The sequence below is a fragment of the Colius striatus genome, chromosome 3, assembly GCF_028858725.1.
Source record: "Colius striatus isolate bColStr4 chromosome 3, bColStr4.1.hap1, whole genome shotgun sequence".
NCBI lineage: Eukaryota > Metazoa > Chordata > Aves > Coliiformes > Coliidae > Colius > Colius striatus.
In genome coordinates this window covers 33,066,193-33,083,384 of record NC_084761.1, presented here as the reverse complement: position 1 = coordinate 33,083,384, position 17,192 = coordinate 33,066,193, and the positions used below count along the sequence as shown (strand labels likewise).

General features: G+C 35.8%; 1 protein-coding gene across 6 annotated transcripts in view; it reads right to left on the bottom strand.

Moving 5' to 3' along the window:
- Positions 1–5,118: 5,118 nt before the first annotated feature.
- IL15 (interleukin 15) overlaps positions 5,119–17,192 on the bottom strand; it is a 42,044-nt gene continuing 29,970 nt past the window's right edge. For 5 of the 6 annotated variants that reach the window (XM_061992105.1, XM_061992107.1, XM_061992106.1 and 2 more), the window contains 5 exons: positions 10,572–10,681; positions 7,972–8,053; positions 7,453–7,494; positions 6,032–6,175; positions 5,119–5,461 (listed from right to left, as the gene is read on the bottom strand). In XM_061992105.1, the coding sequence (XP_061848089.1) occupies positions 5,348–5,461; positions 6,032–6,175; positions 7,453–7,494; positions 7,972–8,053; positions 10,572–10,681 (492 nt within the window). In that variant the 3' untranslated portion in view covers positions 5,119–5,347. The remainder of the gene's footprint in view (positions 5,462–6,031; positions 6,176–7,452; positions 7,495–7,971; positions 8,054–10,571; positions 10,682–17,192) is intronic. The other variant, XM_061992110.1, reaches the window with a different exon arrangement.

Here is a 17,192-nt window from a genome sequence, read left to right as displayed (position 1 = left end):
TCTGCTCAACAGAAAGCACAGATAATCCTTTTTATGCTGTAAAAGTGGTTGATGTGAGACATATGAAATGCAAGAGAAGTTGCTGGAGGATACATTAAGCCACATATCAGTTAGGTTTATCTGGGTAACTAGAGAAGAGTTTCTGTAATTGTATGTGGAGATTGAACTCTGACCTGTATATAATGAAATAGAAGGGTATTGAGTCTGACTAGGAAAAGAAACAAAGGGGCAAAGTTTGTGTGGTTCAGGATTTTGTAGAATTACAGTCTGGAGGTGAAACCATGCTGCTGTTTTTATTTTCCTAGGGAATCTGAATACTATGAGAGACTGACTGTATTGTGAAATAAATCTTAAGTAAATAGCTGGCTTTAGAAGCTTGTAAGAACTGTAGAGACATCCCATTGGAATGTAAACACATTTATGTTCCCCAGGAAAGCTAGAGTTTGAAGGAATAGGATGAAAGATTCAATCATTTTCTTGGATGACAGGTTTGATTCACAGTTGATAGGATATCCGTCATGATCCATTTCTATTGGACATATGTTTTTACAAATGGACTCTAATATAAATTACTTGTGGGTGAAGGTATTTATATCAATTTGTTTCTTTTGTCCAGGAGGACACGTTCTAAAGATTATGCCTCACACCTTAGACAACTTGTGACATTTCTTTAACTGCTTCCATCACTAGTCACCATCTGGCTGATACTTTAAAGCTTTTACCTAATAGTTAAACACCATCCATTTCTGAAAAATCTGATTCAGACTCAGAAGAAAGAGAACCAGGATAAGATGTGAATTTGTATGCTTTAGTTAAAATAAGCTCCTTTAGCCTTATGTATTTCTCAAAAAATTTCCCAGAAACACCTCTGACTTCTGTTTATGTTCTAACTTGATTATTTTTCCCCTATATGTTATATATTGGTACAGATAAGTCAGTCATTGAAATAGATGTTTCGTTCTTTATTGTATTTGCCCATCTTTTCCCCCATTTTTACAAATCCATTTGACTTCTGATCAGATTGACTTAAGGAAGATAAGTATTCAGAAGAGGATGAGGTTTTGGAAGGTTTTTATTTCTTTATGTCTGTATTTATGGTGTGGATTATTGGCCTAATTAAGTGTTTTTATAGGGAGATGAGAATTCTCCAACATTTCCAGGTTTTGGAGGAAAATAATTGGAAGGAAACAGTTTAGAACTGCTGATTTGATCTTATTATGGCAAGATACATAACCTACTCATTTGTGGCTTTTGTTTTCCTCCTTAAGTGCATGTGAGTAATATTCCATAGACAGCAGAGTAGCAAAGTTTAATTGTTTCTTCTCTGCCTCTAGAAAAGGTATGGCTCTCTACACACTACAGGATAGTTCCCTTTAAAGTATGACTCAGTGTCACATTGATAGGTCTCATGATGTATGGACATTCCGATAAAAAATGTTCCTGTTGCCTGCAAGGTACACCTTAGTATGGATGGACTGCAGGTCAAGGCCATTTTGGATAAAAAATTAATACTATTTCTGTTCTCAAGAACACTGATACTGACATAAGGATGTAAGTTTATGTCTCCTGCTTTGCCTTCATCCATTTGTTCTGAGCAGCTAATTAATTCTCACATTCTTAATCCTCCTGCCAAGACATCTCATCATGACCTTGTCTCAGCGACTCAATGGGAATTTCTGAAGTCTTCCAAAAGCCCCCTTTTCTGTCTGTTAGGGGAAAGACATGAATGATTTCACTATAGGTGTGGGAAATACCCTTTGAAATTTACTGTTTAACATCAAAAGTGCAAGCATTTCCTTATTTCCATCCAGCTCCTTGCCTAACTGTGATACTCAGAAAGAACTGAGGTAGTAGATTCACAGTCAGTTGGAATAATTTTGCTTTCACTGTTATTGTTTAAGGTAGCTCTCAATTCCTTTCATTCCTCCTGTTTGCTTTTATTCCTGTAGTGGATGTTTTCATTTTTCCTGTCTTTCCAATACGAGTGCATCACTGCTACTATTGGCAACTTAGTTGCCTTTGAGTATATCTGTGAGAAAAGCAAATCTTATGATATTGGAATTATTGATAATTACAGCTAGTCTAATTTCTGATGATTTATTATGATGTCATTCCTATAGATTTCATCCATGTTTTTCCTATGAGAAATGCAACACAGTATTAATAACTCCATCCTGTTGTGGTGTTGCACACATTGAACTACGAAAGGATGGCATGCAGAGAGATTCACAAAAATGACGGGGCACTTAGTTTGAATTTAGTGGACGGTAGAATCACAATATCTGTAATGCAGCTGTCTGGACAAATGGTTTGGATAACTGTAGTACATGTAATTTATGTACTTGGAATGAGTAGTAATGTGATTACCTAGTACTATATGTTGTAAGAGAGCTGATTTGAAACATGATTCTGTCCCAGTCAGTTTACCTGGAGGCCAAAACCTAGTGAGTAGTAATTTTCTGTGTAAATGTGAAAGTCCTTTACCTTACAAAATCAATGATACTTTTAGAAATTGGTCCTCTGGTGTGGTAGGAGGTTAATATTGTTGGTACAGTGCAGCCACTGGAATCCCTATGATCTGCACCTGCATGTTTAGTATTCCCACTTAGAAGCAGAAGTACTGAAAAATGGATCCATTCTTTGGTACTCAAATATGTAACCGGCAAAAAAAATGCAGGTGATGGTAATTCAGTGATATTTTCTGTTAAAGCATGCAACAATATCACTATTTTTCAGGTACTGAACTAGACTTAGAAAAAAACAAACCTGACTATTGAAATCTCTGTTGGACCTGTTCAGAAAGCTGCAGCAGGAAAAACAAAGGGTGAGCAGGCTGTTGCTTTCAGGAGGTTAAAACAACATACACTGTATTGGCTTCTACAGTGGCTACCTTCTTTGGCTTCTATTAAACTCTGAACTCTTGGTTGAAGGGTTAAAGCAGTTGAAACACTGTTGTAGCTATAGAGAATGTCTGTTGATACATGTAGTAGGAACACTGTTTGCCCTCTTTTGTAAGTGTTACCACCAAGTATGAGGCTGACTGACTCAAGTGTTTATTGCCCCTTTGAGCTTTTGACGTACAAAGCTGGAATACATCCTAAACTACGCTTCTAACTATTATTTTCCTCACACAGCCCTATGAATAAGATGAATAATCTGAAATTGCTGCTGAGCCCCCAGCTAATTCACTGTGAGCAAAACATTCCCTTTTTAAATATTTTCACCAAAACAGTGACGCTCCCAGCAAGAGAGGTAACTGCAGTTCAGACTTTGCCTTTTTCCACTACTGTTAATGATTCTGGCTTTTTCCAAGTTCTCATTTCCAAGTGAGCTAGCACTTATATCAATCCCTTAGAAGGGAATTTAAATAGAGAAAAAGATGAAAGCACTCATACCATCACTCAAGACAAATGAGGAGTCACCTGTTTCTGCCTGGGCAAAACTATATCAGCTGTAGACCTGCAGTACTCCATTGGCCTTTGCTTGCTCTTAAGGTTCCTCTGGCTGCTCATTTCTCACTGAAGGCATCTCTAAAACAGCACCTCTTTGGTTAAAGAAGGGGCAAATGTTCCACTACCTCAGGGCAGTGATTCCTTATTACAGACTTAAGCATCTGCATAGGCAAATGCCTAAGAAGGGCCACACAGGATTGTGGCTTGGAAACATATTCAATGCATATCCCTGTTTTAAGGAAAAAAACAAGTTATAATACTAGTTTACTTAATCCAAACTATGTAATAAGCATTTCTTTTGTTGGTGTTTTGCAGTGGCAAATTATTTTCTGTGATACCTATCTGTGTGCTTATAAATTTACCAGTCAATTAGTCTACAAGTCACCTGGAAGATGACATCCACCGTGCTCACATTTGTGTTCTTTCTCTTGTAGTTTACTGGTGATTCAGCTCCTCAGAGTGGTGAAGATTAACAGTTGGGAGTAACTCAAAATTAAGTGAGTACCAGGCAGTGATAACACTTTGTTGCCATAATGAGATTGAGACTTGCTTCCTGATAAGTGGACAGCTGAATGACTCAGCCGTTTATCAAATGAAGATGGAGAAATAGAGGTACATGAAGGAAAGAATTGTTTATTATGGTTAGAGGTTGGTATGACACGGTTATGAATCATGAAGAAAACAGTTACTTTAGAAAGTACTGAAAGAAAAATATCCAAAATTTCAGATCTACCAGAGGACCAGAGATTGCACTGAGTCTTGGAAATGTAGTTTAGATTTCCAATCAGAAACATGGTCAGAAGCGATTCCTGCCTTCAAAGGTCTTACCCCAAAAGGAGACCAAATTTATAAAGTTATAAACTCTACTACATACAAAAGATTTCTACCACTTTTTTTTTTAAGTGTATGTGAGACTTTGTTGCATCTTTAGTCAGAGAATTAAATTTACACTACTTTAATTGAAAATTAACAAATCTGTAGCAACTGTAGTAATTACCATAATGAGTAAGGTAGTGTCTTTGTCAGAAGTAACAAATCAAGTAACAAAGCATGTTCTGTTGTTGGACCGTGGAACAAAGGACATCTTCTGTTGAGATGACAAGATAGTTTTTAGTACCCTTATGCAAAGGGAAAAGGGAAAAAAGGCAAGAAAGAATCTTTAAAGAAATATTCTCAGTTTTTACTTGGAATTTTTAGATTAAAAAATCATTGGATTTATCTGAAAACCATACTAGAAATAAATATATTAAGAGATAGACAATAAACTTTTAAGACAAATAGGCCTCAGCTTTTGTTTTGACACTAGTTTGTTGAAGGAATGTTAGTGAGAAAACAACAGCAAGGAAAACTGTCAGACATGACTAACAACAGAAGTGAGAGATGAACTAGGATCTTCTAGGAGCACAGATGGTAAAGGAATATATTTCAAAAGGGATAGATAACAAAAATAGCTATAGTCAAATACTTAACATGGTATGGTAATTTCATATTAATACTAATAAACTAAGAGCTTTTCTCCAAAACTTCGTTCAGTTAGCCCTGAATTTATGTTCGTGAGGAGGTTCCTGATGCAGATACCCTGAGACTATCTTAGCCAATTTTCTGGAAAGGTTGATAAATTAGGCAGGATTTCTTTTCCAGAGGACTTAGCAAGAAATAAATACACTTAAGTCAAGAAAAAGCTTTATTCCCTTCATTTATATTTCAGAAGTAATAGAATTTGTGTGCATTCGGTTATGAATACATTGTGAATTACAGGGATTTTATTATTCTTTATGTATGATGCTATGTAAGTAGGATTCTAAATTATGTTCTTTACAGTTTATTGTTGGTAATAATCTAATTCTCTGAGAATGTTCGTGGCAGAATCTTAGTTCCCAGCTTGTATATTTTGGTCAGTGTTTGCATTCCTTCTGTATAACCTTTACAAAACTCTGTATAAATTCAGTAAAATTTTTTTCTTCGTACTCTTCACATTCCTTGCATTTTGCTGTTGTGGTGGAGTTGAACTGAAAAATAAAACACAATAGTAAAGCAGGGTACTGGTCTATTTTTCCTGATAAAGAAATAACTCTTGTTTGTCTTGGTTTTATTAATAACTCCAAAGCAGTCAATGACTATAGAAATCATTGCTGAAGGCTTCCATGGTACTTACAGTCTGTGCAGCTCCTGGATAAGCTTTCAAAGATATAGACTTGAATGAGAGGTGCAAGTGACTGTCTCTTTGAAAATTAGGATACCTTACTGTATAGGTCTGAACATACTGACTTTAGATGCTGAAGATAGAAACTGTTATTGACACATACACATTCCAACACTCTGACATATGTACACATGCACAGCCAAAGCTATTTGCTTTTATGGGAATCCTGAAAGTATTTTTCTAAAAAAAACCACTAAATTCTGTTTTTCATTGTTGTATGTGTAATTTTTTCACTGTTATACATACAAATTACTGGATCCTATTTGCTTTTATCTGTACCATCCCAGCTTTTTTAATAACAAAGGGGGAATTTTTGCTAGTGAAGAAACACTTCTGATTTTTCTATTTTTTTTCCCACACTGTTGGTGTTACTTACCTTGTTCTTTTCTAAGCTTGCATTTCCCCTTTTCCATATGTTCAGTACATCCTGTCTTTTACTACAATTTGTGATAAGACATTCTTGAAGAATCACTTTTGTCTCTAAGAAAAAACATCTCATTACTGGTCCTTGGCATTCTTTCTGAAAAAAATAATTGTTATAGTTTTATGAATAAAAAGAAACAAGTGAATATAAGACATAATATACCACAAAGTGGCTGATTTTTATTTGCTGGTTACCTCTTCTTACTATTAAAATACTTTTAAATATCTACAAAGATTGGCTATGAGAGCTAACACCATAAAGGCCAGCCAGTTTGCTAAGATAAGGAGAAATGTAGTGTCTTGGTGAGGAAGATAGGAAAATAATTAATTGGGATAGGAATTTGGGATATAATTAAACACAGTTAAAGAAAAAGAAGCAGAGGTACTAATTTCTCCCTCAAGTCAACAGTAAAGCAAAGAGTAAGTCCCAGGTTGCCTGATTTTCCTATCAGACTGTTTCACTTCAGAAAATCTTTCTGACATTAAGGTATTTAAGTTATTAAATCAGCAATTACAATGAATTAACTTCTCTGTCCCTCTGTCCTTGTGTGAATGTTTATGTTGTTGGGAAAACAATGTCTCAGAAGAAGGCTGCTACCACAGAAATGAATCCAGCCAATTCTACTAGCACTATAACAAAGGTGTCTGCTGGTATTGCAGTATTGGCTGCATTCATTTTCTTAGCGAGTTGCATGTGTCCCATGGAGTGCAGACTAAGCTCCACAGCAACAGATTATTGAAAAGTCTCTTCAGAAATGAGTTTACAGAAACTTCACTTAAGATTAGCATACTTTATATAAGCTTCAGTGGTTGTATTAAGAATTCTATTGAAAAATTAACATAATTCATCCTTTGCAGGATAAATTATAATCTGCAGCTGTTAGAAATCTAAATCCTTGAGAACACCTTGGTATTTGCTGCTAAGCTAAGGAGTGGCAAAACAGAGAAATGCACAGATAGATGCTGACAGTTACTCTCCATATTCCTCTTCTTTGGTATTTTATTCCATCAAATTGTGCATGGTGCTAAATAATCATCTTTGGAAGCATTTCTCAATGACGAAGGGAAAACCCTTCCTCAAATGGAAAATGAATACCCACATTATTTTAGCAGTGTTTGTTTTGATAAGATCATTTTGGATAATTTCTTTTAATTCTTCAATTTTAAGAGCGAGTGACTCAATAAAAATAATTAATATCTCCTTACGTAATTCATCCTAAGTACTTTAACTAACAGAACTGTTCCTTCCAAGGCAAATTATTCGATATTTGGAACTTTTTTCAAAGTAGACTAAGGCTGCATTAAGAGAAAGTTGCTTGTCAAGAAAAGGCTGCCGTATTATACCAGTTCTGGTCAAATTTTAAGTTTACTTACATCTTCATCTGTATTTGCAGTATATAAACTGACATCAATGTCCTAAAAGAAAACACGGGTTAGAATTGTGAGCCTTAACTAACAGATTTAGAGATAATACAGCTGACTCTGCAGGACATGGATTAATTCCAAGTCCAAAGGCCCAATCCATCTAGATACTGGCATCCAGCAAGTCAGAGGATCTTAAAGTTACCTCATAATATGCAGGATGGGCTTCACTGAGAGAACTCATCAGAATCTAATCCCACAATATTTTCTTTGAAGGACTTAACTTCCTGGCCTGCTGCCCCTTTTCTTCAGAAAAGGAAGAAAGTAATGTTTATTTCTAGATTTTGCAGTATTTAGTCAACTCCAATTCCCTTTAGCTTTCTGTTCTTCTGCCTCCGCCCATGAAATGGTATTATATAAACACCATCCCTTTTCCTGCTTCCTGTCACTTCTTAGGTGAGTACAATGCTAAATATTTAATGATGTCTGTTCCTATGTTTGTATAAAATGCTAACTTTTTTATTAACTTACTTTGGATGTCTTTATCTGCTCCAAATCCATCAGGACTTCTGCCCACTTGCAATGACCTGCTGCTGCCTTGGGTACATAAGCACTAGAACAGAAGAAAAACGGTGACCATTTGTCTAAACAGTTAGTGTACACAACATTTATGATGAAAAAAAAAGTCAGAGATTATTAAGATATTATAGATACATTGTTTGCATATATATACATATGTTAAATGTATGGGGCAAGTATATTTGGTATATCATAAAATATAGATACAGAAAAACTATATTTCTGTCACATACTATATAAACAGTTAATGTGGGGTTTTTTTAAAAAAGTCCAGTTTTATGGAACATAATGCAACAGAAAGTTTCAATTGCTTAATGTAAAATACCTATTTTTTTATTAAAGTATACCAAAAAAATCATACATTTCAAAGTCTCTTGTACTGAAAATTTCCCCCCTACTATTATGGAATTTGTAGCTTAAGTTCTGTAGAAAAATTGTCATTTTAGATGTTTGGGGTTTTTTTTTTCCTCTACAGTAAAAGCTTCCTTCTGCTATGGATAAGATTTTGCTCAAAATGAACTACTAAAGGGTGGAAGGAAGATTTACTTCTGCTTGAAAGATTTTTGGAATATGAATTTTAGTTTTACAACATCCCCATTTGGATCCATAGTTTGGATGCCTTTCAGTACTGCTGTACTACTACATGACAATGCCAGATCAGTTGTTTTGGGAAGCTGGTTTAAAACAAGCAGTTGATTAAAATTTAGGCCTTAAAAAGGGCTCAAAATTACAAGATGTTTTGGGAAAGGAACAAAGAGGGGGGTTATAACAGGAATCACTTACCATGTTTTCCCTGGGGCAAGAGAGAAAGAAATGTCAGACCTTAGCAAAGAAATTTGACCAAAGGGGCACAAGGAGAAAACAAGGGAGGCATGTAGGCCCTAGAAGCAATGCCAGTTTTCTAAGAAAGGAAACTGGACTGAGAATAGAAGGAAGTGTCTCATACCTAATTCTGCACACATGTTTATAAATGCTCCCATATGGTGGTTTTTTAATTGCAGAGACATATGGCAATTAATGGAGATTGCCTCTGTGTCCAGCAAGATCATGGAGCAGGTCCTCCTGGAAACTGTACTAAGGCACATGGAAAATATGGACATGACTGGTGACAGTCCACATGGCTACACTAAGTTGTCAAATCATGCCTGATGAATGCCTTCTACAATAGGGCTACAGTGTTGATGGGTGAGGCAACTAATGTTGTCTACCTTGACTTGAGCAATGCATTTGACATGGTCCTATACAACATCCTTATTGCAGCACTGGAGGCACGTGGATTTGACAGACAGACTACTCAGTGGATATGGAATTGGCTGGATAGTCAAGCTCAAAGAGTTGCGGTCAATAGCTAAATGTCCAAGTGGAGAGCAGTGACCAGTAGCGTTCCCCAGGGGCTGGTATTGAGACTGGCACAGTTTAACATCTCTGTCAGTGACGACAGCGGGATGGAGTGCACCCTTGCCAAGTCTACCAACAGCATAAAACTGTGGTACAGTCAACATGCTGGAGAGAAGGGAAGCCATCCAGAGGGAGAGCCTTTACAGGCTTAAGAGGTGTGTGAATATCATCGAGTTTCACAAGGTCGAGTGCAAGGTCCTGAACATACATGGGTTGGAGGATTCCCAAGCATAAAGACAGGCTGGATGGAGAATGGACTGGGAGCAATCCTATTGAGAAGGACTTGACAAGAAGCTCAACATCACCTGGTAACATGCACTTGCAGCCCAGAAAACCAACTATATCCTGAGCTATATGAAAAGAAGTGTGGCCAGCAGATCCAGGGAGATGATTTTGCCCCTCTGCTTCATTCTTGTGAGACCCTACCTGGAGTACTGTCTTCAGCTCTGGGGTCTCAACAAAAGAAGGACATGGACCTATTGGAGCAAGTCGAAGGGAGGACCATGAAGATGATCAGAGGGCTGGAACACCTCTGATATGAAGATAGGTTGAGAGTTGGAGTTATTCAGCCTGGAGAAGGGAAAGCTCCAGGGAGACCATATTGCAGCCTTCCAATACCTAAAGACCTACCAGAAAGCTGGACAGGGAATTTTTACAAGGGTATGTAGTGATAGGACAAGGGGTACTGGCTTCAGACAGAAAGAGGGTAGATTTAGATTGGACGTTAGGAAGTTCTTCATTGTGAGGGTGTTGAGACATTGGACCAAGTTGTGACTGTCGCACCCCTGAAAGTTTCTAAGTCCAGGTTAGATGGGACTTTGAGCAACCTGGTATAGTGGAAAGTGTCTCTACCCATGGCAGGAGGGTCAAAGGTCCCTTCCAATCCAAACCATTGTATGATTTTATGATTCTATAAAATGCAACAATTCAAGCAATTTGAGGATTATGAGAAAGGTTAGAGCCAAGATGCATTTTTTACCAGACTGGTCCTAGTCAAAGAAATAATAAAGTAGGGAACTGAGGCCTATGAAGCTGTGGGGACTGCATATTGTGACAGGAGAGAGTCCACTCACTAAAATGACTGGAGGCAAGGAACAGCTTTAATAATGAAAATAAATAATTTGTATTTACTGTCTAATTGACTTTGTAGTTACCATAGGAAGATGATTACTCCCATCTCATTCTTTATAAGGCAAAAGAAATGTCTGTTCAGAAGAAGAAGATACAGCAGATATTGCAGACAAAGACTTTTCAGGTGTGTTTTCTGAAAGACACAACCAAGACGACAGCTTGTCACAATCTGATTTTGCAGAATTTTGCTTTAGTAATGACTTAATTAACCAATTTGATGAGGCATGCAATCAAGACAAGACTACCTGTTGTGTGTAGATTGAAAGACCAACTGATTTCTAGCTTGCAGAAATATATCATTTCTTTCCAATTGGTAGAAAATCACGTGCTGAGGACACACTGCAATAATTTGAACTCATCGTGGACCCCCTATTTATTTGTCTGTTCATACTGCAGACTATGCTTTAATGCAGTATTGAATGATTGAATATTGAAGAACTTTTGTTTTGCATCCTGGAGATCTTTCCCTTTGCCACCAAAATTCTGTGAATTACCTACAACAATAACATTACCTAGGATATTGTGATTGCACATACATAAAACAGTGTATCTCATGAGGTACACTCATATATATATACACACACACATACAAATCAAATGGTATAGTTATGTGCATAGATCTTAAATATATTATTTAGAGATAGTATATATTTCCTTACATTGTGTATGTACATCTAATACTGGGAAGTGATGCATTTCATAATTCTGTCAGCAAACTCTGGCAACTGGAAATAAGGAGGTGCAAGTTATGCCTTGACTGTCAGCAAACGTTTCACTGGGAATCTTTGTTCTAAAGTCACAAACTCTTTGATTTAAGCTAGTTACCTACAACTGTGCTTTTGATCCAAGGTTTTGTTTTTATTATATGTGAAACACTTTCATATTAACTGAGTCAACCAATGTTTCCTTAGCAGTAGTTAATTTGCATGCTAACTTGCAAATGATAGATACCTTATTAAAGCATCTACTGGCAAGGCCAGGAGACTAATACTTACATGTGTCACAGGAGACTTTTGAAGCATATTTGAAATAAATATTTCTTACTCTCTTAAACAGGAAAAGTTTTAAATGCACTGCAATTACTTTGTTTTCAAAACTCATGGGTGTATTGAAAATAATATAATAACCTAGTCACTACATTTCCACGCTCAATTATGGAAAGCGGTGCCAGACCCTTTCATCACCTATGTTTGTCCAAAACCTGTTAAATAAGAAGTATGTAAATTAGTTACAAATAGATAATCTAAATGACAGTAAGGACAAAGCAAGTAATAACTCATCTGTCTTCTAAACTATTTCAGTATGGAACATGCTGTGTTATTGTTACCTGAAGTATTTCTGAAAGCAAGGTTCAATCTGTTACTGTTTCCACAAGAAATAAAAATTGAAAATGTGTGAGTATTAAAACCAAAATACTAAGTATATATAACTGCATATAGATATAGATATATAAAATAAGTATAGATAAATATGTATTTTTCTAGTCATACAAGAATGTAATGACTAGGGTCAAAAGAGCTAAATCCTTTAGTTATAGTGTGACAGCATTTAATATTGTTTGATCTAATATTTGTCACGGTGTTGGTTTTGATGTTTTGGTTTTGTTTTTTTAAATCTGCATACTAACTGTTTTGATTTGATTTGCCAATCTTAAAAAATGTCCTGTTTTGAGTTTGAGCTTTTTTAAAATAAATTTAATTGAAGTTCAAAAGAAGCCTTATAGGGAAACTCACAGCACATTTTAAAAAAAATAAAAACTGATTTTTTGGATAAAGATGAAGAAAATGTGTTTTAATCCCATGTTTAAATTTTTTAAAAACGTGTTTTAACAAAATTATTTAAAATTTACTAGAAATATTTTACAATAGGTGAACACTTTGATCATTTGAAAAGCCATTTTTTATCAAATGAGATGAGCTGACTACAAATGAAAATATGGAAGATTTATGTCCATAAGTACTTATCAGCTTTGTTTTTCATAATCAGTATTATGGGGCCTTAAAAAGCTATTTTGAGAGGGTGTTCCAGTCCAAATGCACTGTCAAGTTTACGCTGTAAACGAATTGTTCAAGGAATGGAAAATAATATGTTATAGTACCTAATGGATAATGGGCCAAGATTGTGATTAGTTTGATATTTGTTTCCTTTTTTCTATAATTCTTCACTGTGATGACAATGGAACACCATGTTCTTAATGATTAATGTAGTCATCTTCATCTTTAATTTTCCTAAATATGGTAGTAACTATTTTATTGTAATGAAATAATAATTTCTAATTTGAAATAAAAGCTTAGTTTTCAGAACTAATAGAGATTTTGTGGTGATTGTAAAATATGTTAAAAATATACTACACTACTCTAAATGTTTATTGAGGAAGGTTCTTAACATCCAGTAGGTCACCTAACACATTCCTTTCAACAATTCAGGGCTATGGATTCATCGAAACTATTATTCAACAACATAAGAAATGTTACCTCACTTATATGCTTGGAGAAATTATTTTCCTGCCTTAAACATGCATTATTGTAACATTGTTGGTTTGCCGGTTTCTTTTTTTGGCTAGTATCAGTTTTCATTTCTAACTCTGTTTAATCATTAACCAATTCCTTTTTGTCTTTGTCTTCATTATATCTCTGCCATTCTTGTTTTATGGAAACTTGAACTTTGTACAAGGGAGCAGCTCATATATAAATACTTTTTTTTTTTTAATCTATAGCTTGTGTCCTGATAACTTGCAACTCTAGGTTAAAAATTAAAGCCTTTGTAAGTGAATATATGTTATTCCAAAATACAGTTGATAGTTATATATACAACGATCTGATTGGAAAAGGAATACTATTTTTTAATGATGAAGTTAAAAGGAATACCTTAAGAGCACTTACCACTGAGTGAAATCTAAGCTGCAATAGCACTGGTTTCTCTTTTAAAGAAGCAAATGTATAAGCAAATGACAAAATTTCTCTTTAAGAAGGCAGAAACAGTTGCTGATTTTGCTTTTGTGGCTGTCTCAGAAAATATAATCAAAGTTGGTCAAAATAAAATATTTATAGCTCAATCCTTAATTACATGTGAAGGAAAATACTGAAAGGTAAAATTACATATTTACCTATATACCATATATCGAAATTTCTTTGTTAAGATTTGCTTATGAATTTCTCAGTAAATCTTGAGATGTGATATTCATACCTAAGCTTATGTGTGCATATGCTTTCAATACCATTCTTCAGTCAAAACCAAATCTTTCCTTCATTGAGATCCCTCTCTGATAAGTACATAGACAGCAGTCTTTTCTCAGCCTCCATTTTTCTAGACTGTTTGTTCTATTAGGTCTGGTCAGAATGGAGTTCATTTTCTTCATAGTAGCTGGTATGATGTTATGGTTTAGACTTGTGACCAAAACAGTGTTGATAATTCACCAATGTTTTAGCTATTCCTGAATAGTGGCAAGACCTTCTCTTTTTCTCATTCTGCTCTTCCCAACCATCCCCAGTGAGTGAGATGGGGGTGCACAAGAGCCTGAGAGGCAACATGGCCAGGGCAGCTGATCCAGACTGAGCCATATAATCATATAACATCCATATAAACAAACCATAGTAACTTTATACTCAGCATTAAAAGAAGGGCGAGGTTAAAAGTTAACTGTTGCTCAGGGATGGGCAGTGCATTGGTTTGCAGGTGGGAGGTGGGAGATGATTGCTTTTACATTACTTGAAATGGTTTTTTCCATTTTTTTTCCCTTTACTTATTAAACGGTCTTAATCTCAGTTCATGAGTTTTTCTTGCTTTTACCCTTCCACTTTCCTCTTCTGTCTTGCTGGGGTGGAGAGTGAGCAAGTGACTGAGTGGCAGTTTATCTGCCAGCAGGGTCAACCCACTACAACTATACAATGAAATCTCTTGAAGACACCTTGCCTCCATTTCTATCTTCCTAGCAATCCTCATCTTCTTCTTGTTCTTGAAAATAAGAGATCAGAAGCTTATAATATGATCTCATGAATGATTTAGAGATTGGTGCTAATATTTTCACCTTTCATGGGAAATAGGGAACTGGCTAGCACCAGTGTTTTCTTCATGACTATATCACACTGGTGACTCATACTTCAATAATATGGTCCTCTGCCATAAGCTAATGTCCATTTTTTTCATAGTCCTGGAATGTCTGAAGAGTCTTTCGCTGTTTGCAAAACACTCACCTCCACCAAACAAACAAGCAAAGAAGCCCCAACCAAAATAACCCAAAGTCTAACCTGCTTAATTTTTGGCTTCTCTCAATTTTCTTCTACCCTCTTGATCTCTAGCATGATCTCTTTCTGGCTGGTCTTGATGGTACTGATGAGCATCACTAGCCCTTCCAATCCTTACTCCTGTAAGCAAATAATTCTCTGCCATGCAATGTTTTGTTTCTTCCCATATCTCCTCTTCATTCTCCAGAGCAATAGACCTCTTCTTGTACATTATTTATCCAATTTTGGTCAGTCTCTACTTCTGCTCTGTTCTACAGATATGTCTCAACACTTTAACTTCTTATGCAATTAAAGACTCTAATCATTCTCTTTTTTTTTTTTTTTTCTCTGTTACTGCTGCAAATTTCCCTCTAAAATCATACCATCATGTCTAGCTCTCTCTAGTCTTTGGACGTTTTACTGAAAACATCTCAGCCATAAAGTGTTTTTTTCAGATCCATATTCAAATACTATCTACATCGTGCAGAGTTGAGCTCTACACACGTTAATTTGCATTCTTTTCTCCAATTCTTCTCATTCAGTGTCTCCTTTGCCACAATAATTACAGCCTCTTTTAGAGAACTTTGTCTCCCTCCCAACTAAATTTAATCCTGTGGCTCTTGTTCTGCTGTTCTGTTCATTTACTCCACTAATTAATTGTTCTATCATCTTGTGCTAGGGAAAAAGCATCAAGTAGCTGCACAACTAGAGTGCTGCATCTATTTAAGGTTGTGTATTGTGCATAATATTATAGCTCCTTTTCTATACTCAGCAGCATAGGGACCATTTTTATTGTCAGAATCTGTAAGATTGGGAAGAAAATCTGATGGTTTTCCCATTTGTATCCTAGTCTTGTCAAAAAATAAAGTTGTGGTTTGTGAGGTTTTTTTCAGGAGAGAAGCCCCACAGAAAGTAAAGACAATAAACTAATGGAAGTGACTAAAAAAGGAATGGAGCCCATAAAGAAGACAATACTTCTGAACTAGATAAATGTTTCAGTATTAAGCTCTTAAATAAGTAATTTTGAAATCAAATTTTCATGGATGATGAGTAAGTTTTAGAGGAAAGACGTGTTCTTAATGCCTTGTTAAGGAGTAAAATGCTGGAAAACACTGGAAGTCAAAGGTGTAGACTCACTGAAGGTTCTCTCTGCTCTTTCGTTCCAAAGTTCCTCTAGACATTGTAAAGGGAATAACCAAAGGGAAACAAATGAAGAAAGAAAAACCTGAATATTAATTAGTGTCAGAATGCCTTTATTCTGATGGGTCAGAATTCAGACATAAAAATGGAGAATTACATTAAAGTACTCTGAAACTCTATAGGAAATGGTACCTCTAGGTGCAGCCCTCTAAACACATCTTGAGATTAATTTTGTTTGTGTGTTACCAACACTATCAGAAAGTAGCATTTTCCTATGAAGGGATCTCATACCTAGGCCTTAATTCCTTTCCCAATTTCTACAGACTGGTCTTGTCTATCAAAGAAACATCTTATACCTCTGGTAAGTTCTGTTCTGAGTACCATTTGATGTGGCAGCAATTAAAAAGTTGCTTCTTTGCTATTGTGGTGCCTGAATCCTTTATGGTTCCACAGCCATGTTAATACCTCTTCCTTCCCACCCATTTTTTGCATTGAAGCCTGGGAAATCACCCCTTAGCCTTCACCAGGTGTAACCAGCATCTCCTCTCCTCAAGGTCTGAAGGAAAAGAGTGAGCTTTCCAGGTTTCTGTCTAGCTTGTACTTACTGATCCAGAAAGGAAGTCAGTGGAATTACTGACTGTTAAACTGAATCACATGCTTGAATGCGTGTCTGGGTGAGAGCCAAAACTTGCCTTAGATGTTGCTTTTTCGAGCCGCTATTTCACAAAGCTAAAGTGCTTTCTTAGAAGCTTTGCAGTTAGCCAGGCTAAAGCATTTTTGCAGCTGCCATTTTAAAATTGGTCATTCTTTAAATATTATTCCTATTTGATTATTTCTTTTTTCACTCCCTCTTCCCCCAAGAACTATAGCTTTCCTTGTTTTTATTTTATAGCAGCAACTCTCCCGTGGAGTACTATCTGACCTTGTTTCTATGTGAGTAGTGTTGACCTTAGAAAAAAAGTATTTTCTATATTCAGGATGGCAGGAAACTCTTTTAGTTTAATCACTTATGCATTTATGTGTTCTTGGTTTGCTTAAATACATATTGATTTGCTTTTGACTGTCATTCACTAGGACTTCCTTCTCCAATATGCTCTTGTTAATTGGCATTTATTCCAGAAAGTAAAGTTTGCAATACTTGTTTAAATATTTTTCCAAAAAGTCACAGTCATTTCTATTCCACTCAATACCTTAAACATCAGAATTTGAAATGTAAGAATACGTTTTTTTACCTTTTTTTTTTACAAAACGTGCTTGAGACCTGTGGCTTATACAACATTG